The sequence below is a fragment of the Rhinoderma darwinii genome, chromosome 6 (genome assembly GCF_050947455.1).
Source record: "Rhinoderma darwinii isolate aRhiDar2 chromosome 6, aRhiDar2.hap1, whole genome shotgun sequence".
NCBI lineage: Eukaryota > Metazoa > Chordata > Amphibia > Anura > Rhinodermatidae > Rhinoderma > Rhinoderma darwinii.
Genome location: NC_134692.1, coordinates 45,080,868 through 45,108,526, shown reverse-complemented (window position 1 = coordinate 45,108,526; position 27,659 = coordinate 45,080,868). Strand labels below are relative to the sequence as shown.

The following is a 27,659-nucleotide window of genomic DNA, read 5'->3' as shown; positions in this document are numbered from 1 at the left end:
AGATCGCGTCAATCCAACAGTTCAACAAGATGCCATTTTCTTTACTATATCAAAAGCAAATGATCCCAGTCTCCAATGAAATCATGAATGTAGTTTTATCCTATGTGAAAGAAAAAGTAAGTATAATGAGAAGGTACTGTATGCTGTTGAATTACTTATTACAATTATAGGGTATTGCTTAAAGGGGGAGCTGTCTGCACTACTGACGTCTGTTTTAGTAAATGCTTGCATTCCCCATAAAATATCAATTCTAGAGCATTTTTTTCTTCTAATTCTGCATCGTAATTGAATTGATAGGTGGAAGATACCATTCTCTTTGTTAATACGGTGTGAGTTCCTATTACATTTGACACTGTCAGCACTGATTGGACAGTGTCAGTGTTTATAGGGGCACACCCCTTTTACAAAGAGAAAGGTAACATCTAGTTATAAATTCCTAATTGTCCTCGGCAGCACCCATGGTTTATGTGTTCCAATCCAAAATAAAGAACAGAACCTACTAAAAAGAAGCAACAAAGAGTTAATTTCCAAGCCCCTCCCTTAGACAATAAAGGCTCCAGTTTACTGTCCCTTAGTTGTGAATTTTTGTGTTCTATCCCCCTTTAGGACAGGTAGGTCGGTGAGATTCTCTTCCGACCAGGTAAGCAGCAACCGTGATAGAAAACAACCTAAGATAAGAAAAAATACCATTACAATTTACTATCTCTTTCAGAGCCAGCTGGGGGTGATCAACTGGCGCCAGTTCAGTACCACGATCCCAGCAGGCGTGCCTGCCAGTTAACTGAACGCCACTTTTAACAAAATACCTTTTTCTGTGCACCAGGGGTGTCTGGTGCTTTTCCAGTAGGCGCGGCTTGCGGTGTCTCACTACCTATCCCCGCGCAATGTTTGTACACACGTTGGGGATATACAAAGATGACGCCTGCAGCACTTCCTGTTCAGAGGTACGCCCCGCCACAGGTAAGGATCTGCCAGCCTTGTTTAAGTTCCTGTGTTTGAACATGCGGTGGCTCAGTGTGCCAGGCAGTGGACTTCTCTAGCAGGAAGGGTAAGCTATGCTCCTGATATTTGGTGATGTGTATGTGTATGTGTATATTTACCTTGTCTCCTTTCTGTGTCTTTTCTTTGGGCTACTTGATTAATTTGCTGACTGCTTCACTAGAAAGAGCATTTATTGCTGAAAAGTGGACCTTGAACATATTATACTTAAAGAGGCTCTGTCACCACATTATAAGTGCCCAATCTCGTACATAAGGTGATCGGCGCTGTAATGTAGGTGACAGCAGTGCTTTTTGTTTAGAAAAAAAATCTATTTTAAACCACTTTATGAGCAATTTTTAGTTTTATGCTAATGAGTTTCTTAATGCCCAAGTGGGCGTGTTTTTACTTTAGACCAAGTGGGCCTTGTACAGAGGAGTGTATGACGCTGACCAATCAGCGTCATACACTTCTCTCTATTCATTTACACTGCACTAGCGATATAGCTATATCGCTATGTGCAGCCACATACACAAACACTAACATTACTGCTGTGTCCTGATAATGAATATACATCACTACCAGCCTGGACGTAATGTTTATTCAGAATCCTGACACGTCTGAATCTTTTCTGTGAGATTCCAGCAAGGCAAACGTAATCTCGTGAGATTACGATGTAACCTGTTCTTTCAAACGAGATTACGTTTGCCTTGCTGGAATCTCACAGAAAAGATTCAGACGTGTCAGGATTCTGAATAAACATCACGTCCAGGCTGGTAGTGATGTATATTCATTATCAGGACACTGCAGTAATGTTAGTGTTTGTGTATGTGGCTGCACATAGAGATATAACTATATCGCTAGTGCAGTGTAAATGAATGGAGAGAAGTGTATGACGCTGATTGGTCAGCGTCATACACTCCTCTGTACAACACCCACTTGGTCTAAAGTAAAAACATGCCCACTTGGGCATTAAGAAACTCATTAGCATAAAGCGAAAAATCGCTCAGAAAGCGGTTTAAAATAGATTGTTTTTCTAAATAAAAAGCATTACTGTCACCTACATTACAGCGACGATCTCCTTATGGTCTATTCTGAAGCTAATCTAAACCAGGAAATTTACTTACCTGCTTTCTCCATGCCAAACACTGAGGTTGAACAACCGCTACTACTCATTGATGTTAAGAGAACAGTTTCCATCTACCTCCAAAGAATCTTTTACTTCATGCAATCAGAGGTTATTTCTGCAATTCTTTGGTGCATGAAAAGGTAAAGCAGCCAGTAAGGCTTCTCTTGCCAGGTGGCTATGGTCTGCCATCACCTTGTGTTATTCCCTGGAGGGCATTTCAGTGCCTGTAGTATTTGTCCATTCAACTAGATCCACCGCTGCCTCCTGGGCAGAAATTGGAGAAATCCCACTTTCATTCATCTGCAAAACAGCATCCTGGATGTCAGTTCGTACTTTCCTAAAAGGCTACAAGCTGGACATCCCTTCTTCTGAGTGTTCAGCCTTTGACACCAGAGTAATAAGCAAGGTGATTCAAGATCCACCCGCATTATCCTAAGCAATTTAAGTCCCATGGGTGCTGCCGAGGACTATTAGGAAGACTAAAACTTGCTTACCTGAAATTATATTTTCCTTGCGTCTGAGGCAGCAATAGCCCACCCAATATATTGCACTTATTTTGCTTGTCATTATTACACACACCTAAGGGTAACCTAGAGCCTTTATTGTCTAAGGGATGGGCTTGGGAATTAACTTTGTTGCTGCTTTTTAGTAGGTTTTGTCCTTTATTTCATGTTGGAACACATAACCCATGGGTGCTCTCTCGGATTCAAGGAAAAGAAAATAAGCAAATTTTTGTCTTTATTCATACATTTCCAGGAGGAATAACATTGGAATGTCTTATTATTATTATTATTATTATTATTGTATGGGGAATGCAAGTATTTCTAAAACAGACGTGTCAGGAAAGCTGGCAGGTACTCTTTTACTGAATTATTTTGTTTTAATGTTATTTGCTTTCTTTAAACGGTTTGTTTAATGAAGACAACCACTTTTTAAAAAGACACCCCGGTCTTCACCCTTTAAACTCTGTACGGGGATCTGGACTTGGAGAGGACTTGGGTACCCGCCCGGCATGTTCACGCTGTGGTATTGCTCAGGAGGTTCCATCTTCGCTTCCCCAATAAGCCAGGTCCACTTAGAAAGGGTCCAGTGGCCCCTCTTAAAAGGGGGGGGGGGTACTGTAAAGGATCTGCCAGACACAGCTTCTGTGTCGACGCCCATGGGTAATCAGTCTGCACCTGCTCCGAAGTCTGAGAGAGTGACACAATCTTCTACCAGTCAGGCTGGGAGGCTGAGGAGTGGGAGAGCCTATCACAGCCTGGCCAAACGGAGCTAGCTCCCGCCCTCTGTCTATTTATACCTGCATTTCCTGCTCCTCCTTTGCCTGTGATTCTTTTTTGTTTCCTGGCTCTGCTGCTCCTGCTACTATTATTGACCTTGCTTCATTTTTGACCTTGGCTTTACGGACTATGCTCCTGCTCTGCGATTTGTACCTCGTGCACTCCTGGTTTGACTCGGCTCGTTCACTACTCTTGTTGCTCACTGTGTTGCCGTGGGCAACTGCCCCATTTCCCTTAACTTCTGTGTACCCTTGTCTGTTTGTCTGTTGTGCACTTATTGAGCGTAGGGACCGTCGCCCAGTTGTACGCCGTCGCCTAGGACTGGCCGTTGCAAGTAGGCAGGGACTGAGTGGCGGGTAGATTAGGGCTCACCTGTCTGTCTCCCTACCCCGTCATTACACAATATTTTGATATACAGACGTTTTATAGACGATCTTTTCTTCATATGGGATGGCAGTGAAATAGAAGCCGCTCCGGTGGGGAGCTAGATATCCACTTTTTAACTATTTGCAATAAATAATAGTTTTATTAATCCACATCACCCAGCAATACCAGTTGGGGTTGAAACACTATATCTGGATCTATTTTTTACCAAAAAATTAGAAAAATTCTATCCCAGTAATCACCAATCTTAATACAATTCCATGGCATGTGCAAATAGTTTGCTTCCGCTGCACCACATCTAGGGCAGTTAGAAGCTTTATTAATAGAGAACTTACTCAAAAGGGCTGTTATATAGTAAAGCCTATGTATCAAATTGAACTGAATAAGCTGATGGTTCATGCTTATCGATACTTCGCAAATATTTTGAAATATTATGTTCCAATCAAGAACACAATCATTATTCAATTCCTTCTTCCATTTTATAACACAATTACATTTTATTTTCCTTGACTTTATTTCCATCAGGGATTTATATAACCTGGAGAGAGTTTTTTTTTTCACATTTGTATTCTCTCAGTTTGTTGTAAAAATCATCCTTTTTTTTGAGAGGATTCCTATCTTTAGATTTATCAAATGCGTGTTTTAATTGAATATAGGAGAATCTTTCCTTCTCCGTCAAGTCAAAATCAACTGAATGAATACATTTTTCCCATGTTTTGCTTTTTGCTCCTTCCATTATATCTAGTACATATCTAATCCCTCTAAGTTTTAACAGTGGTAACTCTGGAATAGCCGTACATTCTTCTATATTAAGATTATGCCATAACGGGGAAAAAGATAAAAAAAACATTTCGACCAGTCATATTCCTTAAACTATTCCAGCATTCATGCAGGAGTTGTGCCGTCAACACATTTTCCATGACTCTAGATTTTAATTGACCAGATTCTAACAACTCTTGAATATATCTTAAAAGCGGCCTTTAATGTTAGTGATCATCCATTGTAGGAACTCAAACTTATCCCATTCTTGTATGTATTGTAATTGTGCTGCTAAGTAATATACTCGAATATCTGGAAATTGTAGTCCTCCTTGTTCTCTTGAAGGACATAAGTAATCTAGCTTAATCCGAACTCTCTTCCTTCCCCAAATCAGGTTATTAAAGATAGTTATGATTTTCTTAAAATATTTATCTAGTATCCATACCAGGGTAACCCCAAAAACACATAAAAGTTTAGGGATCAACATTGTTTTAATCAAGAGAATTTTATCGGCTTTTGATATTGGCAATTCGTTCCATATTTTTTTTTTCCATTTCTTTTATAAGGGGGACAAATTATAATCCAAAAATTCTTTCATATTATTTTAAATTTCTATACTCAAATATCTAAAGCTTTCTCCTGGATATATGATTCAAATTTTTTTTGTAATACTAAATCACTTTTATCTAGTGGCAATAATATGAATTTTTCTCAATTGATCTTTATACCAGAATAGAATCCAAATCTTTGAATAATAGATATAACATAATCAAATTTTTCTTCCGGGTTCGTAAAAAAAAAAAAATAGCAGGTAGTCAGCATATAAAATCATTTTGTGCTCTCCCCCCCCCCCCCCCCCCCCCTAGCTCCAAAACCCACAATATTTCCATCCTCTCTGATCAAACAGGCGAGAGGTTCTATTGCCAATGCAAAGAGTAGGGGAGAAAGAGGACAACCCTGTCTTGTGCCCCTACTTAAATTGAAAAATTCTGAGTTGTCACCATTTATTTTAACCCCTTCCCTCTTTGGCCACTTTTGACCTTCCTGACAGAGCCTCATTTTTCAAATCTGACATGTTTCACTTTATGTGGTAATAACTCCGGAATGCTTTTACCTATCCAAGCAATTCTGAGACTGTTTTCTCATGAATCATTGGACTTTATGTTACTGGCAAAATTTGCCCGATACATTCAGTATTTAATTGTGAAAAACACCAAACTTTAACAAAAAATTGCAAAAATTAGCATTTTTCTCAATTTAAATGTATCTGCTTGTAAGACAGGCTGTTATACCACACAAAATTGTTGCTAATTAACATCCCCCATATGTCTACTTTAGTTTGGCATCGTTTTTTGAACATCCTTTTATTTTTCTAGGACGTTACAAGGCTTAGAACTTTAGCAGCAATTTCTCACATTTTAAAGAAAATGTCAAAATGCTATTTTTACAGGGGGCAGTTCAGTTGTAAAGTGGCTTTGAGGTACTTAGATATTAGAAACCCCCAATAAGTCACGCCATTTTAAAAACTGCACCCCTGAAAGTATTCAAAACAGCATTTAGAAAGTTTCTTAACCCTTTTACACATTGCGCAGGAATTAAGGAAAAGTAGAGGTGAAATTTACAAAGTTCATTATTTTTTTCCAGAAATTCATTTTGAATCCATTTTTTTTGTACCACAGTAGGTTTTACCAGAGAAATGCAACTCAATATTTATTGCCCAGGTTCTGCAGTTTTAGGAAATATCCCACATGTGGCTCTAGTGTGCTACTGGACTGAAGCACCGGCCTCCGAAGCAAAAGTAGCACCTAGTGGATTTTGGTGCTCCTTTTTATTAGAATATATTTTAGATACCATGTCAGCTTTGAAGAGGTCTTGTGAAACTAAAACAGTGGAAACCCCCAAAAGTGACCCCATTTGGGAAACTACACCCCTCGAGGAATTTATTTAGGGGTGTAGCAAGCATTTTGACCGGCCAGTTTTTTTGCAAAAATTTTTGCAACTAGGCCATGAAAATGAAAATCTACATTTTTTCAAATAAAATGTAGGTTTAGCTAATTTTTTTTCATTTCCAAAGAACTAAAGTAGAAAAAGCACCACAACATTTGTAGAGCAATTTCTCCCGAGTAAAACAATACCCCACATGTGGTAATAAACGGCTGTTTGGACACGGCAGGTCTTAGAAGTGAAAGAGCGCCATTTGGCTTTTGGAACTCAAATTTAGCAGGAATGGTTTGCGGTGGCCATGTCGCATTTGCAAAGCCCCTGAGGGGACAAAGCAGTGGAAACCCACAACAAGTGACCCCATTTTGGAAACTATACCCCTTGAGGAAATTATCTAGGGGTATAGTGAGCATTTTGACCCCACAGGTGTTTTACAGAACTTATTGGAAGTAGGCCGTAAAAATGAAAATCTACATTTTTTCAAAGAAAATGTAGGTTTAGGTATTTTTTTTTTCATTTCCACAAGGACTGAAGGAGAAAAAGCACCACAACATTTGTAAAGAAATTTCTCCCGAGTAAAACAATACCCCACATGTGGTCATAAACATCTGTTTGGACACACGGTAGGGCTCAGAATGGAAGGAGCCCTATTTGGATTTTGGAATGGTTTCTGGGCGCCATGTCACATTTGCTGAGCCCCTGTAGTACTAGTACAGTGGAAACACCCCAAAAGTGACTCCATTTGGGAAACTGCACCCCCTGAGGAATCATCTAGGGGTATAGTGAAAATGTTGATCCCAAAGGCTTTTTGCTGAATTAATTAGAATTAAGCCATGAAAATGAAAAATATTTTTTTTTCCAACAAGATGTAGTTTTAGATCAACATTTTTCATTTTTACAAGGAATAGAGAAGAAAAAGCACCCCAACATTTGTAAAGAAATTTCTCACGAGTACGGTAACACCCCATATGTGATTATAATCGGCTGTTTACATATATGGGGGCATTCAGAAGAAAAGGAGCGGTATTTATCTTTTGGAGCATAGATTTTGCTGAAATGGTTTGCGGACGCCATGTTGCATTTGCAAAACCACTGATGTACCAAACAAAAGTGACCCCGTTTTAGAAACTACACCCCTAAAGGCATTTATCAAGGGGTGTAGTGAGAATTTAGACTCCACAGGTGTTTTTCAGAAATGAATACGCAGTGGATGGTGCAAAGTGAAAATTGCAATTTTTCCACTGATCTGCCTATTCACCGCACAATATGTTGTGCCCCTAGAGAATCTTACCCCATAAATTGTTAAGCGGGTTCTCCCGGGTATGGTGATGCCTTACTTGTGGCCATAAATTGCTGTTTGGGCACACTGTAGGGCTAAGAAGGGAAAGACCGCCATTTTGAGCATGGATTTTGCTTGGTAGTAGTTCTGTTTGGAGTTTTGCTGGTATTTCAGTTTATTATGTGGTGGCATATGTAAACTGTGCGGAGTACATCAGGGCATAATAAGAGGGTATAATAATTGGGTAAATAATACAATTATCCATAGATGTGTGTTACCATGTGAAGTAATCCGTTATGTGCAGGCCAGTGTCACACTGATAAACGGTTTTCTTTCTTATACCCCTTTTGTAATGCTCTGCACCTTTTGGGGACTTTTCTCCTTTGTAGTTTGGGAAATTTTGCTGGGAAAGTTTTGCGCTGGTATAATACAGGCACCCTCGCTTCCAGCAGATGTGCTTTGTCCCTTCCCTTTCCTAGTTCCTAAATACTAGGGCCCTGAAACTGAAGGAATGTTCGCCTCCGGCCTGCGCATTGAGATGTTTTTTCATCACCGCATTACTAGTGCCATAACTTTTCTATTTTTCAGTTGATTGAGCGGTGTGCGGGCTTGTTTTTTGCAAGACGGGCTGTAGATTTTATTGGTACCATTTTGATCACTTTTTATTTCATTTTTTGGTAAAGGAAATTACCAAAAACAAGCAATTCTGGAATAGTTTTTTATTGGGGTTTTTTTCGGCATCCACAGTGCGCCCTAAATTACATGTTAGCTTTATTCTGCGGGTCAATACGATTACGGCGATACCAAATTTATATGTTTTTTTTATGTATTGCAGCTTTTGCACAATAAAATCACTTTTTTTAATAAAATCATTTGTTTTCTGTCGCCATATTCTAAGACCCATAACTTTTTTATTTTTGCGTGGACAAAGTTGTGTCAGGGATTATTTTTTGCCGCACGTATTGTCGTTTTTATTGGTACTATTTTGGAGTAAATGTGACTTTTTGATCGTTTTTGATAGCATTTTTTGGGAAGAGATGTGACCTAAAAACAAAGATTCTGGCGTTGTTTTTCATGTTTTTTTTTTTACGGCGTTCACCGTGCAGGATAATTTACATAATAGTTTTGTAGTTTGGGTCGTTACGAACGTAGCGATACCAATTATGTACGTTTTTTAATTTTTTACGGTTTTTCCCATAGTAAAAGACTTTCTATGGGAAAAAAGGCAGTTTAGCTTTTTTTTTTTAACTTGAAACTGTTTTTTTTGTTTTACGAAATTGTATTAACTTTTTTTTACTTTTTTAACTTGTCCCACTATGAGGGCCTGATGCCCCGATCGCTACTCTAATACACTGCACTACATATGTAGTGCAGTGTATTAGCGCTGTTAGTTATTCACTGACAGCAAGCCTATGAGGACACACCGCAGGCGGGTCCTCATCGGCTCCCGTACAAGGCAGACTCGGAAGCCATTATCTTGCGTCCGATTGCCATAGCAACCCAGCAATTGCGTCGCTAAATTGCCGGTCGGGTTAAAACCCGTCAGATGCTGCGCTCTATTGAGAGCAGCATCTGAGGGGTTAATCAGCCGGATCGGAGAATAGCTCCAGTCCTGGCAGTTACAGGAGGGTGCCAGCTGTATAACACAGCTGTCACCCCGCAGTGATGGTGCCGGCTCTGCTTCTGAGGCGGCACCATCACTGCGACGTAACTGTACTGCGGTTTGCGGGAACACCTTGCCGACAGCGCCGTATATATACGGCGGATGTCGGGAAGGGGTTAATGTTTGCTCTAGGACCATTATATAATAATTTGACCATTCCTATAAAAGATTCTCCAAAACCTTGCTTTGTCATGACTGCCTATAAATAGCCCCACTCCACTCTGTCAAATGTTTTAAGTGCATCAAGAGACAGAATGGAGCGGGGTGTCTCTCCTGGTGTAACTTGAATATTCCCAAATACCTGACGGACACACTGGTTGACTGTTCTACCAGAAATAAATCCCTGCTGATCACTATGTACTACAGTAGAGATTCCTTTAGCTAACCTTCATCAGGACTGCACTTCCACCAACAGAAGAGGCACCCACATCAAAGAAAAATTGCTTGGAGACATCTGGGTATTGCAATATAGGAGCAATATAGGATTCTTTTAATTCTGCTTGTGGGGTCCAATTCTTGGCATTGATTGCCTTCTTCATTAGGGCTCTTACAGGAGCCAGCAACGAGAAGTGGGGAATTAATTGCTGGTAAAAGTTTTCAAATCCAAGGAAGTGCTGAATTGCACGAAGACCCTGAGGACAAGACCAGTTTAACATGGCAGTCAATTTGTCGGGATCCATCTTTAATCCCTGATAAGAGACAATATAACCAAGAAAGAGCTTGGAGGATCTCTCTAAGACACATTTCTCCAATTTGGCATAGAGATTGTTCTCCCGCAACCATTGAAAGACTTGGTGAACATGTTTCCAGTGAGTGGTCAAATTGGGCAAGAAGATCAGAATGTCATCTAGATAAACCACCAGATTAATGTATAACAGACCTCAGAAAATGTAATTTACAAACTCTTGAAATATGGCAGGAGCATAACAGAGTATGAACGGCATAACTAGATTCTCATAGTGACCATCTCGAGTATTAAAGGACGTCTTCCACTCGTCGCCTTCATGGATACGGATTAGATTGTATGCTCTGCTCAGATTCAATTTGGTGAAGATTTTGGCTCCAGTGATAGGGTTGATGTGGCGGTAACATCTCTGCCTTTTTGCTGAGGACGTTTTTGCATAGGCCCAATAGCAAGGAGGCAGGCCAGATCATTTCCACAGGTGCCACAGAAGGCAGGTGCAGAGGGAGGCTCGACCCATGCCAGGTACATAGTAAGGCAGCTTTACCCCCCCCCCTGAAGAGCTTCGCCCAAAGCTCCAATCAAGGACTGGGCATGTTGCCATATCCAGGGTGGGCCCAGATGCAAGGGGTTAATGGAGACTGGCAATATATAGGAGCTCCACTCCGCGTAAAGCACCGCCACCTGCAGAGTCAGAGGCTGTGTGCAAACAGAATGGGGTCAGAAAGGCATTGGCCATTTATGGGAGTCACTGCCAAGGGTTTCTACAGATGAACAAACGGCAGACTAAGGCGAGTCACCAAGTCCTGATGAATAAAGTTTTCTGCGGCACCAGAGTCTAAATATGTTTGGACGGTGGCAGAAGTGTTATCAGAGGACAGCATAGTCCACTTCAGAGAAATTCTCTCCACCTAGGGTTGTCCCTCCTTCCAACTCTAGGTGTTGGAATTTCCCGACTTCACCAGGCAGTTGCGAACAAAGTGGCCTTTTCCCCCACAATACATAGAGATTGTACTTATGCCACTGAATCATATGTCAATTCTCGTCGCCAGAGAGATGAGTGCATCCAGAGAGGAAGGTAATTCACTGCATTCCAGTTCATCCTTTTATTCAGTCAGCCAACCCCTGCCAAAAGGTTGCGATCAGAGCCTCATTGTTCCAGGCCAACTCTGCTGCAAGGGTCCGGAACTGAACTGCGTATTTACCCACTGTATAACTGCCCCGATGGGTATTCAGGATCGAGGTTAACGCCAACAAGTTTCGACCAGGCTCCTCAAAAGACCATCCTGAATTTCTTAGGAAAACTTGCAAACCTGAGATCTCGGGTCCCTCACGTTCCCATAAGGGATTGGCCCATGCCAATGCTTGGCCAAATAGAAGAGAGACCATAAATGTAATTTCAGTCTGGTCAGTGCAGAAGTGGTGGGCATGCAGCCGAAAACGAATCTGGCACTGGTTTATGAACTCATGGCAAGTCTTGGTGTCCCCATCATAATGGGGTGGTAGCGGCACATAAATCCCTGTAGCAATAGGTGGAGGAATTACAGAAGCCACAGCCTGTGGGACGGGGGAATCTGGAGATGGATTAACCATTTTCTGTGCAGCCACAATATTCATAAACTGTAGCATTTGGTCTTGACTATTGCAGATGTCGCTGATGGCATCAAAGAGTGCCTGTACCATAGGTATGCGATTGCCAACTGGGTTCATGGCCTGAGTAAACTGTTATGGCCAGCGGGTAGTGGACCCAGTGGGCTACTCCACTGGTTTGGCTTGGGGTCACCTCTAAGTGCATTATCTAAGTAGCCTCCCCGGTCTTCAACCTTTAACCCTCGTACGGGGATCTGGATTTTGCTGCGGGGAGACTTCCAGGTCACTACCTTTTAAGGTGGTCACGTTTAGCCCAACGGACCAGGATACCACAATACTAGCACATACCGAGGGTATAGGCACTGGAAAATGGTACCTTGACAGGTGCATGCGGATCAAAGAACACCGTTCGTAATAGACAAGAAGCTTCAGGCCAGTCAGACAGCTGGGTGCAGATAACAGATAACCGCAAATAGAAGTGGGAATGTCAGCTCACCTCCCCGGGTGCACAAAATAAACAGCGATCTCCACGCCACAGGTACAATTTTCAAGAAGAAAAGGATTAGTACTTCTTGTAGAATATGTGTTCTTCGGGTAAACGGGCAAAGCGGACAATTTACATAAAGCGTCCGTCCCCGCTAGGGAGGACAGACGCCTTATGTAACTTGTCCACTTTGCCTGTTTTTATCCACTAGCTATTTCAATAAAGAAGAATACTTTTATATTGCACAAGGAGTGCTGATCCTTTTCCTCTTGAAAACAGATAGGCTACAGGATTATGGGAGAAAGGACTGTGTATTTATTAAAGGTGATTACATATTAAAGATTATTTGATACAATATGAACTCTAAAGTAAGGCCAAAGGATTCAACATTGCAAATAGTAAAACATTAGTAATATTCTATTTAATAAAGAATTACTTGGAAAAATATATAATTATTCACATAACATACTAGAATAATTTTATCTATCACTCGTCTATTTACATCGAATTGCGTATATTTACACTATATGAATATTGCGTATATCTACACTGCTTAAAGCTATCTGAGAAATATCCAGTAATACAGCCTACTACTAAGCTAGCAGCTAATTAATAAGATGCTTGTTGAAATTTGCAAACTAATACAACGCAGATACAATTGAATATTATGGCGGGGAAGGGAGCTAACAGTTCCCTGCTCAACCATTCACTAGTCTACAGGCCACGTTAGTTCTGAGGCCTATAAGAAGCTGGGACATGATCCCTGGGCAGGCCAGCGTGGAGACGTCACAGCATTACGACGGCCCACGCAACGGTCCTGTCTTAGCATATTATAGGCTGAGGAGGCTGCGAGACCTTGCAGCTTTGTTCGTTGAAGGAACAGGGCTAGGTGAGTATAATTATTTTCTGTTTGTCTGGGGGGCACCACCTACATGATGGTGTGTGGCATCATCTGCAGGGGGTGCCTGGCACTATCTATACTGGGTCGTGGCACTATCTACAGGGCGCACATGTGTGTGTGTGGCACTAACACTATTAGAGCCACCAGACATAACTTTCATTGGGGCATCAAACATGCCAAATTTTCCCCAGAGGGTAAGTACAAGCATACTTACTGTTGGGGCACTGTTTCTTAGTCTATTGTGTGTGATACGGTCTGCTGGGGCCATGTATCTAAGCTTATTATGTTTGGTACTGACTGCTGAGACAATGTATCTAATTACAACTAGTAGTGTAGCTATAGGGGTCATAGTCTTATAAATATCCTGTGTATAAACCTATAATTTTTTTTTGTTTTTTTAGACTGCTCTGTGTGCATTTTTACAGCCACTATATTTTAAAGAGGTTCTATAAAGTCATAATATAACCATGTGCATAAGCCCAAAAGTAGATTTTTCTGAGACTGCAAAGCAATTATTTTATTGTTCAGGGAAAAGCAAATCCCCAGTGACCACTTGATACCCTCCATGCACTTAATCATCTCTCCAATGTGTGGACCCCACAAAACACTTCCCCCATATCTGTTTTCCACTTGAATTCACAATTTCAAATATTAATTCATGTTTCAATTTTTTATTAAATATATAGCTTTTTGCACAAATCTAGCTGGTGTCTTATGATATTGTGTCCTTTTTTTAGCAAATTTTTCCCATTATGGATCCCGATGGTTATATTAGTGATGCTCATGTATGCAAAAAGACAATTCTTTAGAAATGTACCCTAATATTTCAAGTGAATGTACAAAGTGGTAACAAAAAAAAAATTCAAACAATGTTTTTTTTATGCACCTGCTATATACAGCTACCCGTATAATAAACATACTGTGTGTGGAAAATTTTGGCTTTACTAAATGTTTTCTGACCTTCCCTCTAGACAAATGGGCAGCCTCTTGAATTGGCGGTGGATGTTGGCTGTGGGACTGGACGTTACACGTTGCCTCTAGCTCCTCACTTCAAGAAGGTCCTGGGAACAGATATCAGTGATTCCCAAATACAAGTGGCTACACAGTATAATTTAGCACACAATGTGTCATACATGTGAGTATTACACTGGATTTACTGTATCAATTCTGCTGATATAATGAGTGGACTAGATGGCATCAGTTACACTGGCAATTATCTCTCTTCTGTCTATAGGGTCGCCCCAGCTGAGAAGTTACCCATGAAAGATAATTCTGTGGACCTGGTAAATGCTGGTCTGGCTGCTCATTGGTTCACAGTAGACAAGTTTGTCAATGAGGCAGCTCGAGTGCTGAAGACAAATGGTTGCTTGGCTGTACATGCTTTCTATCCAGCCGCTGAGATTGAATACAAGGAACGGTCAGGAGATCTAACCGCATTAATGACAGAGGTAACATACAGATAATAATTTTATGTAATGTATATACTGTAGAACTTATAAGCCTTTCATTTTGTTTACTAGAATTCTGCTGTTATAATGGCGTTCACACCCTTCTTGGTAAGGGTAGAGATGGGACTCGTCAGAGATGAGAAGTTTGGAATAAACTGCCGGTAGAAATTGGCGAATCCCAGGAACCACTGTATGGCCCTTAATCCCTTAATGACCGCCGATAAGCCTTTTCACGGCAGTCATTAGTGGGCTTTATTCTGATGCAATAGCCTTTCTACGGCGCTGCATCAGAATAAAGTAAACAGAGCAGGGAGATGTCAAATCTCCCTGCTCTTAGCTGCCAGATGTAGCTGAGGGCTGGGGGTGTCCCTGCTCGAACGTGTGAGATCGATATTTGTATCAATCTCACCTGTTTAACCCTTCAGATGCGGTGCTCAATAGCGTACACCGCATCTGAGTTGTTTTGGAGAGAGGGAGGGAGCTCCCTCTCATCCCACTGACACACGGCGATAAAATCGCTGAGTGTCTGTGTCTTCTATGGCAGCCGGGGGCCTAATAAAGGCCCCCAGGTCTGCCTGTAGTGAATGCCTGCTAGGTCATTCCAGAGGCATGTCCTAGCAGATGCCTGTCCATTTTAAATGGACAGGCAGTAATACACTGCAATACAAAAGTATTGCAGTGTATTATAATAGCGATCGGATGATCGCATATTAAAGTCCCCTAGTAGGACAAGTAAAAAAGTATAAAAAAGTTGAATAAAGTTAATTAAAAAAAATGTGAAAAAATAATAATGAAAAACCCACTTTTTCCACTTACAAAATGCTTTACTATTAAAAAAAACCCACAATAAAAGCAAAAAAGCTACGCATATTTGGTATCGCCGCGTCCGTAATGACCCTGACTATAAAGCTGTTGCATTATTTAACCCGCACGGTGAACGCCATAAAAAAATTAATAAAAAACAATGGAAAAATTGCTGTTTTTTGTTAATCCTGACTTTAAAAAAATGTGATAAAAGTGATCAAAAAGTCACATCTACTCTCAAATGGTACCAATAAAAACGAAAAGTCGTCCCACAAAAAAAAAGCCCTCATACAACTGTATCGGCGGAACAATAAAATAGTTATGGCTCTTCAATTATGGAGACGCAAGAACAAATAATTTTGAAAAAAAAAGTGTTTTCACTGTGTAAGTAGTAAAACATACAAAATCTATACAAATTTGGTATCTTTGCAATCGTAACAACCCGTTGAATAAAGTTACTGTTATTTATACCATACGGTAAACGACGTACATTTAGCGCGCAAAAAAATTTGGCGAAATTTCAGGTTTTCTTCTATCCCCCCCAAAAAAAAGTTAATAAAAGTTAATGAATAAATTATATGTACCCCAAAATGGTGCTATTAAAAAGTACAACTTGTCCCGCAAAAAAACAAGACTTTATACAGCTATGTCGACGCAAAAATAAAAAAGTAATAGCTCTTCGAATGTGACGATGGAAAAACTTCATTAGGTCATTAGGGCCCAGAATGCAAGCAGGGGGAAGGGGTTAAGCCTTGAGGACGTGGCCACTCCAGGACAGCTTTCACTTTCTCCACAGCCATCTTGAGACCTTGATCCGAGATGATGTAGCCCAGGAAGGGAAGAGAACTCTTCTCAAAGACGCACTTCTCCAGCTTGGCGTATAAATTATTCTCCCTTAATCGTAGTAGAACCTGACGGACATGCCTCCGATGAGTCGTCGGATCTGGGGAGAAAATAAAAAGATCATGGAGATAAAAAAACAACACAGACATAGAGGAGATCTCGGAAGATATCATTAACAAACTCTTGAAACACTGCGGGAGCGTTACACAGTCCGAAGGGCATCACTAGGTATTCGTAGTGCCTGTCCCGGGTGTTAAATACCGTCTTCCATTCGTAACCCTAGCAAATCCGGACTAGATTATAAGCCCCCCACAGGTCTAGCTTAGAAAAAAATTTGGCTCCTCATATGCGATCGAACAGCTCGGATATATTTGGCAACAGGCATTTGTTCTGGTTGAGACCACGGTAGTCAATGCAGGGTCGAAGGGATCCATCCTTCTTTTTAACGAAGAAGAATCCAGCCCCGGCCGGGGAGGAAGACATTCGTATGAAACCCCTCTCCAGATTCTCCTTGATATAGGCCGACATGGATAGCGACTCTGGCAAGGAGAGAGGATATACTCGGCCATGGGGGAGAGAGGCATTAGGAACCAGTTCAATGGGGCAGTAATAAGTCAAATGTGGAGGCAGCATCTCAGCCTCCCTTTTGCTGAAAAAATCTGCAAACTGAGCAAACTGGGGGGGGGGGGCAGTCCCGCCAATGACTGAGGCAGAGGAGGCTTGACAGGATGGATCTGCAACAGACTATGACCAAGGCACTTGGAGCCCCATTGGAAAACCTCTCCAGAATTCCAGTCCAGGACTGGGGCATGTAGTCGAAGCCAAGGCAGGCCCAGCAGAACAGGATTGATGGCCTTGGGCAAAACAAGGAAAGAAATCAGTTCAAAATGAAGGACTCCAAACTGGAGCTTCAACGGCTTGGTTTTAGAAACGTTGGGATTAGGCAGAGGCAGTCCATTAACTGAGGCAACAGCCAAAGATGTCTCTAGGGGAACTGTGGGAAACTTAAGATGATCCACTAGCTCCTTTTGAATGAAGTTTGCCGTGGAACCAGAGTCAAGATAGGCAGAAACTTGATGCGTCCTCTCGCCGGATACTAGGGTCACAGGAATAGTCAGCTTGGAACAGAATGCTCTAAAAGGTACCGGTCCACCTAGGGTTGTCTCTCCAACCAATCCTAGGCAATGGGGTCTCTCTGGCCTCTGGGGACACAGACGCACAATATGGCCTCCGAGGCCGCAATAGAAACAAAGTCCAGAAGTGCGTCTGCGTTGTTTCTCCGGGGTAGACAATTTGACATAGTTACTCTGCATAGGATCCTCTAGTGGGACGACTGAGGAGGATTGCTGGAAACTAGAATACAGCCTAGGAAGTTTTCTCTCCAGGAGAACCTCTTGGAAACGCTCCCGGACCTTCATGTGTAAAGGATCTGCCAGGCACAACTTTTGTGTATACGCCCATAGGTAATCAGTCTGTACCTGAGTCTATGTCTCTGAGACTGACTCCATCTTCCACCACTCAGGATGGCAGGCTTAGGAGTGGGAGAGCCTATCGCAGCCTGGCCAGACGGAGCTAGCTCCCGCCCTCTGTCTATTTATACCTGCCTTTCCTGTTCCTCCTTTGCTTGTGATTCTTCTCGTGTGGTTTCCTGGCCCAGCTACAGCTTCTACTATTTGATCCTGCTCCATTCTGACCCTGGCTTACTGACTACTCTCCTGCTCTGCGTTTGGTACTTCGTTCACTCCTGGTTTGACTCGGCTCGTTCACCACTCTTGTTGCTCACAGTGTTGCCGTGGGCAACGGCCCCATTTCCCTTTGCTGTGTGTACCCTTGTCTGTTTGTCTCGTGCACTTACTGAGCGTAGGGACCGCCGCCCAGTTGTACCCCGTCGCCTAGGGCGGGTCGTTGCAAGTAGGAAGGGACAGAGTGGCGGGTAGATTAGGGCTCACTTGTCCGTTTCCCTACCCCCCATCATTACATCATGTCAACCCGGGAGGCGAGTAGGATAAGATCGTCCAGGGTAGATGGCAGATCGCGAGCAGCCAGCTCGTCCTTAATCCCTGAAGACAGTCACTGCCAGAATGTGGCCACCAAAGCCTCGTTGTTCCAGGTCAATTCAGCAGCCAGGATACGGAACTAAATGGCATACTTGCCCACGGAGAGGTCTCCCCGGTGTAGGGTCAGCAAGGATGCATCAGCCGAAGAAACTCTCCCAGGTTCCTCAAAGATCGAGCGGAAGGTCTGTAAGAAGCACTGCAAGTCATGGGTCTCTGGACCCTGATGTTCCCACAGAGGATTAGCCCATGCCAGGGCTTATCCAGTAAGGAGAGAGATGATGAAGATGATCCTGACGTCATCCGAAGAGAAGGACCTGGCATGCAGTCTGAAATCCCCTGCAGGTCCATGTCATAGCGTGGAGGTAGCGGCAGGAAGCACAGGGGATCGGTACCGGTACAGACAGTAAGTGTAGCAGGAGGAACAGCAGGAATGGGTGCGGTGACGATTGTGGTTGGAACAAGCAGCCGATGGGCTATAGTGTTCACCGACAGGAGGAGTTGGTCTTGTCGTGACTGGAGATCCTCCATCTCGGCCAGTATGGCTTGTGTTGTCAAGGTCTCAGGTTGACCAGCGGGGTCCATGGCCTGAGCGTACTGTCACGTAGCGGGTTAGTGGACCCACTAGGCCGCACCGCCGTAGCAGGGAGGCAGCTGGCCAAACAACAGGACACCCCAGAAATACAATGTCCCGCACAAGGGTACCTGGATAGTCCAGACAGTGGCCGCAGATCTGGCTCTGATGGAGATGGGTGAAGCAGGTATCGCCAAACGTGGCGGATGTCACAGGTGTCTCAGGTTGCACCAGATGTGGCGAATTCCTCCGGATGTGGCAGAAGACACAGGACGTGGCGGATGACACAGATGCCGCAGGTTGCGCCAGACGTGGCGAATTCCTCTGGACGTGGCAGATGACACAGGACGTGACACGACTCCAACACTAATAGGCACAGGGACAAGAACAGCACGGGATACAGGAACAGGTAACAGGGCACGGGTAACAACTGGAACGGGAAACACTAAGGGACAATTTGCAAGACAGACTGGGAAAACGAACAATGCTCAGGCAAGGGTACTTCTTATAGACCAGGAAATCATGGCAGTTGAAGATGATGATGATTTTCCAACGGGACACAGCAGTCCGGAGCGGAAGTGAGCGCTGACGTCTCCTAGGAAGGAGATGGGGACCAGCGCTCACGGATCCATGGCTGCGGGCGTCGGGAGGTGAGTAAAAACCAACGACCCGTGGCCATGGACGCTACACACATCAGGGTTTGCAGGTGCCTTATCTTTCTTGGCAAACATACAATAAATTGTTCTATTAAGATGGGGGAGACATACTCACATGCATATTTGAATGTGTCTCCCTCTTCTATCTCACTCCCTGTTCCTTCCTTCCAAGCCTCGTATGGGAACCAAGGTCAAAGATAGCACAACTTAGAAACATATAAACCTGTCTTAAAGTAGTAAAGACTTTCTTATTCATTACAAAAGAAGCAAGATGGGGACTCCAGACAAGATTGCCGCTACACAAAATGAAATCATTTAAACATTATTTTAATCACTTTTACAAGCCCAATATAAGAAAGTTATTCTGAGGGACCACATTTCATCTATACAAAACATGTTCATGTCCACTTTTAATTTCAATTTTAGTTTTTAGCATTGACATGTGCATCAACTCATGACATAAACTCTAGTGTCTGGTGATTGGCACCAATATCAGCTTTGGTAACATATTGTTTTAGGGTCCCATTAGTATGTCAGAGCCTTAGCCCACTAAAGGATGGTGGGTCAGTATGAACCTGATAAATAACATAATTGATCATTTTTTTCATTTGTTTTTTAATTTTATTTAATTTTGCAGATATGGGATTCTTTGTTCCTGTATTCCGATGAAAGCAAAGAGCGCGCACTTTTTCAGTATGAAGATATATATGAGACTGCACCACTAAAAGACAAGGAATGGTAAGCTTTTACTTCAACAATATTCTGTTCTTCGAAATGCCATCTGAATTCTTATAATACATTGTTCTCACGTATCATGAAAAACAGAAGGATTCTGAACTTTAGTCATGAATGGGGAAGGAAACCAGAAATTATCATTTAATGCAATATCAATATTAGTAAGCAAAGTATATAAGATACTCAAAATCTCATGTAATTTTTGGTAAAAAACAAAACTTCATTAAGAACATACAGCATGTGAAGGCTGATCTTTTTCCCAGTTGTCCCACACTATTGATCCCACAAGAATTAGTAAAAGAGTTGTCACATTTTTTTAAATTAAACTTATTTTCTTTATGTTAAAAATTTTCTAATCCTATTAATTTGATGAACTTGTTTTATATTTGTAGATAGTAAATACCGCTCATTCAAACTGACTATTGAGAAAGTTGATACTCTGTGTCAATTTATTACACCTTGCACAGTTCATTAACAGAACGGGTGGATTGCAGTACCAAAACAGGTTATCACACTTGGTGTTATTCAGTTTTGAAAAAAGACGGCTTAGGGGTAATCTAACCACTATGTACAAATTAATCAATGGATAGTACAAAGATCTTCCTAAAGATCTTTTTACAACTAGGCATGTAATTATAACAAGGGGGCATCCTATACAGCTACAGAAAAGGTTTCACCCTAATCCTAGATGGGGATTCTTTACTGTGAGAGCAGTGATACTATGGAACTCTACAAGATGTTGTGATTGTTGGTTTATTGAAAAAGTTCAAGAAGGTCCTGAAGTTTTTCTTGAAATATGATTTTAGAAGTTATGGGAACTAGATTTTTGAAGATGGGAGGATAGATCAGGGATTAGTACTGATTGCCATAATTGGAGTCGGGAAGGATTTTTTTCCCTCCTTATATGGAGCATAGGGGTTTTTGCATTCCTCTCAATCAACAAGGTAGGATTATATGTTGGACTTGATTAACCTTATCAACTATTTAACTATGTAACTAATAAACAGAGGTATCAGTGAATCAACATGCTATGGCTATGGTTATAAAAATAAATAAAAAAATATATTATAACCTAGAAATTGCACTGCTGGCAGGGACACAGGGTCATGCAATAAAGGTCATCATAAAGTTTTAGGATTTGTTTACAATATTCCATTAGACATGATTGCAGTCATTTTCTTGTGTGATACCCACTTCTGCTCCAAATTATGTCATCATGTATGCATCTATCAAATGCCATCACTTCCAGTCTTTCATTATTTTTATATAGTTTAGTCACAGGCAATAATTTAAAAAAAAAGGCATGAGAGCATGGAAGAGAACAAGACAAGAAGCCTTAGAAAAAACAGTGGGTGACGTGCATAGACTGAGGAGTTTTGTTAGGTTGGTAAAGAGGAGGTTTTTTTTTAACGGAATTAGACTTTAATTCTCCACAATTGTGTTTATCTTTGAAAGTAGTTTCCAAAGAGCCAACACTAGTGTGAACTTTGTTAAAAGGAAGCACCACTTAAGCTAAAACACCTTGTCCTTTTTCATTGTGGATACATGTTGATTAAAAAAAATCCTGTTTTGAGTACAAAATCTTTTGCAAGCACATACTCTTCTTTTGCAGGGTGAAGGATATACCAGTCACAATGAAGATGTACTTTCCTGAAATCATTGAATTTATCCAATCAATTTGTATGTTTGAGGCATTCAAAGAGAAAAATGCGGAAAGAGCGGGACAATTTCTTATACATACTGAAAAAAGGTACGGTGTAAGTTTTAGCATTTTACAATATACACTTTTATAACATCATTTTGCTTATTGCATTACATGGATTTAATATTTATTTGCTGGCCTATGCCATTCTATTGGTTACTTATAATATTATTTATTTGGTTATCCCATGCTGGTTTCCCCTTAGTTGGGTCGACATAGTTAAATTAGATCGTTACTGTAGATCAACTTAGTGTGTAAATTCATAGAAAAGGTGGTATATAATATATTAATTCTCATGGACTAGAAATCTGAAATATATAATATAGACTCTAAAGACACAAAAATCAAATTTAATCAAATTGTTTGCTATGCTGAATTTATACACTGAATACCTTTAGGACAAACTGTTGGCAGAGAATGTTTATTCAGGAAATCTTGTGTTTTTCTACAGCAGTCCTCATCAGATATTTTAAAGCCAGGCCCCTAGTATAATAAAAAAAAGTAAACAATATAATATAAATTGAAACAATAATACACACTCCAAAAAGAAACACACCAAAAACCTTTAGCAAAAGGTTTATTGTTTAGCACATAAAAAAATAAAATTCAAAACCGACAAATTTAAAAAAGCCCTATGTAGTGAAACGCAATGCCCAACACAAGAGGCTGGCTTTTGTAATGAGAGAGTATAACCTGAGCCACTCAGTTACAGATTTAATAGATGATAGGTTCTGGGCCGTTCCCCAAACTTTGGCCCCCCTTCTCCACCACCGCCCTGCCACGCCATGTCTATAGACAAACACCACCTTTCTGTGCGAGCATTGACAAATGGGTGTTACAATTTCCCTTGTCAAAGGGCTGTATCACTACATGCTGACAGTATCACACTGTGCAGGGACACATCCCCCTGACAAGGTAAATGGTAACAACCAATTGTCTATTAGTCCTGGGCTACAGAAAGACTGTTTGTAAAATAGAAGCATTTCCTATAACAGACCTGTCAGGAGACGTGACCGCTTTACTATAAATCCAGTTATTCACAGGTGATGTCTTCTCTGATGGTAGTCATTCGCTTATCTTTTCTTCTCTATCTGACACAGACCGTAATGGCGACTTCTCCTGATGACTTCAAAGTTTCCTGCTCAGACCCTCGCTTCTGCAGTCATTTCCAGCCTCTATAGCAACACAAAAATTCAGACCCCTAAATTGTTCCTTACCCTAGACCAGATCCCTGAGTTATTGCAGACCCCTAAGCAAATTCAGACCCCAGGCCCATACTGTAACTAATAAATTGATAGAATACATACAGATCCCGGACCTTCTAAGCTATTACAGTCCCCAGACCAGAACCCCCTAAACAAATACAGACCCCAGAACAAGTACCCTAAATAAATACAAACCCTAGACAAGTCCCCTTAACTACAGACCCCGGACCAGACCTCTAAATACAGACTTCAAGACCTGACCCACTAAACTAATACAGACCCCAGACCTGAGCCCCTAAACTCATTAGGGGCCCCAGACCAGACCCTTTAAACTTACATAGCAGATCACACTCTTTTCTATGGAGTCTTGCTGCTCTATTCCATTGTTTAAGAACCGACCTATATGGTTATGTGACCTTATGTCTGCAGGTCTTTCAACAGTAACAAGAACTGCAAACATATAATCCTCTGACTTAGGCCTCATGCACTCGGCGGTTGTGGTGTGCACGGCTGTGATTTGTGGCTCGGATGGCCGCAGATTGTCATCCGCGGGCCGTCCGCAAATCGTGGGCCGTGCACATGGCCGCGTGCATTTATTTCTATGAGCCTGGACTGCAAAACACCGCTGTAATGAGACATGCCCTATCTTTTTGCGGTCCAGGCTCCTGGGCAATGCACGGATCGTGGAATCCACAGTTGTGTGCTTGGGCCCATTGAAATGAATGGGGCCGCAATTCATATTTGCGGGTGAATTGTGGCCGCAAAAATACATTTGTTTGCATGGGGCCTTATGGTCTGTGGTTTCTTTTGCAGGACATACACAAAGCAGTTTCGACACAGCAACGGAACAAAACTGCAATGTGCCTTTACTCTTTAGGCGGCCATGGGACCCAAACGCCCCTATAGTGATCCGCCACAGCAGCCACTTATTTCTTCCATTGGTCATTGGCAATTACAAACTACAATAATAAAAAGGACCTTTGGGCCATTTGTTGTTATAAGCCAATTCACAAATCTATGCAAAACATTTTGCAAGCGATTAGGTGAATCGGTAGATCTAACTACATAAGACTGCACTAGACCATGGGCAAACGCATGGGAGGCGAGGGTGTGTTTCCAGTACCTATTTAAATTAAATCACATATTGTTATAGGTATCACCGTTATTAACCACTCTATTAAAAATCCATGTAATAAAACTATAATTGTATTAAAAACTAAGTGCCAATCATTAAAGCACCCTAGATTTCCAGGGAGATATTAACCATTTGTTCAATAATGTGTGCCAAATAGCTTGTAAAGAAAATAGAAAAATATGTAGCAGAAAATTTATAATACAGAAGAAAGTTTTAAAAAAAAAAAAAGCAAAAACTATAACACTCTTGTAAAGTATTTGACTTAATTTCCACGATGCTGAATTAAACTTTTTGTTACAGATTCCGAGAAATACTTGGAGAAGAGGCTGACTCTATCCAGCTGAATGTGCAAATGAAACATTTCTGTGTCTTGGCTTGCAAACATTAAAATGGATAACTGCAGAATAAATATATATATAAACATATATATATATATATATGTGTGTGTGTGTGTGTCTTTTTTTTTTCTTCTGCTTAACAGATCTAACTTGAGTAATAAGGCAATTTAATTAATGTAATTTAAAAGAGGATTACCACTATAAATATACTTTTCTCTCTCTTTAATGTACATTATATACAGTGGCTGCAGAGGATGTCCTCTCCTGAATTGTTGGTATAAAAATGTACACATACCATACACAGAGGCATTCTGTTTGATATCACTGACCTGTTACACTGAATCACAATGTAGGACAAAACTAATGTGGGCCAAGGTGGTGCTGGTGTGGATAGCAAGCTCTGTCTCTAACAGAGATGGAGTGAGGCAGAGATTAGGGTAAATTCTTGGGGCTGTCTGGAGGTTGTGGCCAGTAATTTGAACGACATGAGAGGATAATATTTTTACAGCATTATATTTTAAGTTAATAACTGTTTTGAACAATCAGTGATTTGATATTTTTTTCTTAACACAAGGAAGGGTGGATGCCTCCTCAGACCCCAGGTGGTTAGGTCCCAGGGCATGTACCCTATTAGCCCTTTCTCTAATCCGGCCATAAAATGGCCCTGTTGCAGAGACAAGTAAGACAATAAGAAAGTATGCAGTATTCACAGCCTCTTATCATCATAAATGCTCTGTAGGATAAACAGCTACTGGTAGTGGAGAAAACTTTGTGGGAATAATCAAAAACACTAACCCAAATCATGGCTGAAATAAAGTCAGATGAAGGTGATTATAAAGTACATTATGAGAGGTTTATTGAAAATGAAATAAGTCTACAGATAACGCGTTTCAGTAATTAATCCCCATCTTCAGGCAAAATCTTTACCTAGGATGAACAGCTGTGACAACTGTTTGCAGTGGGTTCCTATTCTAGTATTGATGAGAGCTCTCTCTCTCTCTATATATATATATATATATATATATATATATATATATATATATATATATATATATACAGTAGGAGAACAACACAATTTACAATCGAATTAACCACTATTGCTCTCCTATAATAAATCTGTATAATACTTCTATTACTCATATTCCAGTGGCTTAGTTGTTTGTAATGGATGTCATGTAAAGGTAAGAACGGTAAATGTACAAAGATATAAAATGGTCTGCATATAATCTGGTTATATATTTTATTTACGTAAATAGATTATAAGTAATGTAGGAAACACAATTTGCCTGAAGAAAGTAACTGAAGTGGGCATGAGGCCTAAAGCTTGAGTTCAGTAGTTCTTGTCAACAAGCCTATTATCGCTCAGAAATATTAAAAAGTCATCAGCATATAAAATAATTTTTTGCTTCTGAAACCATATCTAAAAGTATGACTGTACTGGTCTTTAATCATAACTGCCAATGGCTCAATAATTGGATCAAATGGCTGGGGAGACAGGGGACAGTCCTGTCTAAAGTTCTCAGAAACATTTTGATTAAGATTAACTGACGCGGAAGGATTTTTATAGAAAAGACAAACTGGTCCGAAATAGAATTCTTCTAAAACAAACAAAAAAAGTCCATTCAATGCAGTCAAACATTTCGTTGCGTCGATCATTAGCAACGCTTTATAATTCATGTTATCTAGTTTGGTTGAATATTTAGGATTTGTCTCCTAATATTTTTTTATGTTTTCCAAGGCATAAACCTTGTTTGATCAGGGTTGACTACTTCAGCAATTATCGTAGCCAGACGATTAGCGATTGTTTTTGCTAGTATTTTAACATCTGTGTTTAATAATGGAATAGGTCTATAGCAGTCTACTTTTTTGAGTCCTTATCAGGTTTAACCCCTTAAGGACACCGCCTATTTTGACCTTAAATGGTGTTTTTTCCTGACGCATTGTACTTTATTATTGATAAAATTTGGTGAATATGTTTTTCGTTTATTTATTAAAAAATCCAAAATTTACAGCAAATTTGGAAAAATGTGAGACTTTCAACATTTTAATATCTCTGCTTTTAAGACATACAGTCATACTACTCAAAATGGTAAATTTTTTACATTTACCATATGTCTACTTTACGTTGGCATATTTTTTTAACATCCCTTTATTTTTCTAGGATGTTAGAAGGCTTATAACATTAGCAGTAGTTTTTTACATTATAAAAAAACAATTTCTAAAACCTACTTTTGAGGGGACGATTTCAGTTCTGAAGTGACTTTGAGGGGCCTATATAATAGAAACTCTCATAAATGACCCCCATTTTAGAAACTGCACCCCTCACATTTAAATTTGCATTTACAAACTTTGTTAACTTTTTAGGTGTTCCACACGAACTTAAGCAATATGAAAGTGAAATTTCAAAACGTAATTTTTATTTTTTTTCCAGATTTTCCATTTTAATAAATTTTTCCTGTAAAACAGCAAGGGTCAACGGCAATACAAACCTCAATATTTATTACCCGGATTCTGTGGTTTATAGAAATATCCTATATGTGGCCCCAGTGCGCCAGTACTATGGAAACCTTCAAAAATTTACCCCATTTTGGAAACTATGATTCTTAAGGAATTTAGTGGTATAATATGCATTTGGACTGCATAGGTGTTTCATAGAAGTTATAAACACTGGGCAGTGAAAATGAAAAATTTCTAATTTTTCCAATTTAACATAGTTTTATCCCCAAATGTTTCTTTATACAAAAAGTAATAGGAGAAAAAGCACCCCACAGATTGTTACACAATTTGTCTTGAATATGATGATACCCCATATGTGGTCGTAAACTGCTGTATGGGCACATGGCAGGGCTCAGAAAGGGAGAAGCACCGTATGGCTTTTGAATACAGATTTGGTTAGAAAATTTATTGAGCGCATTTGTGTTTGCAGAGCCCCTGAGGTACCAGTACAGTGGAAACCCCCAATAAGTGACCGCTAATGTGTAATACTACACCCCTCACGCAGTATATATACACAAATACAGGCACATATATATATATATATATATATATATCTGTATGTATATATATATATATATATATATATATATATATATATA

At 40.6% G+C, this 27,659-nt stretch overlaps 1 protein-coding gene across 1 annotated transcript; it reads left to right on the top strand.

Moving 5' to 3' along the window:
• LOC142656294 (putative methyltransferase YcgJ) lies at window positions 1–24,614 on the top strand. The gene is made up of 6 exons (XM_075831190.1): window positions 1–116; window positions 14,042–14,205; window positions 14,305–14,518; window positions 20,087–20,187; window positions 21,797–21,934; window positions 24,527–24,614. The coding sequence occupies exons 1-6, from the start codon at window positions 30–32 to the stop codon at window positions 24,612–24,614; spliced, it is 792 nt and encodes a 263-aa protein (XP_075687305.1). The 5' UTR covers window positions 1–29.
• Window positions 24,615–27,659: the final 3,045 nt, after the last annotated feature.

Coding starts and splice junctions, on each gene's coding strand:
- LOC142656294 (XM_075831190.1), top strand. CDS start 30: ATGCCATTTTCTTTACTATATCAAAAGCAAATGATCCCAGTCTCCAAT. Junction 14,206..14,304: donor GCACACAATGTGTCATACAT/GTGAGTATTACA, acceptor TTCTGTCTATAG/GGTCGCCCCAGCTGAGAAGT. Junction 21,935..24,526: donor CTTATACATACTGAAAAAAG/GTACGGTGTAAG, acceptor TTTTTGTTACAG/ATTCCGAGAAATACTTGGAG.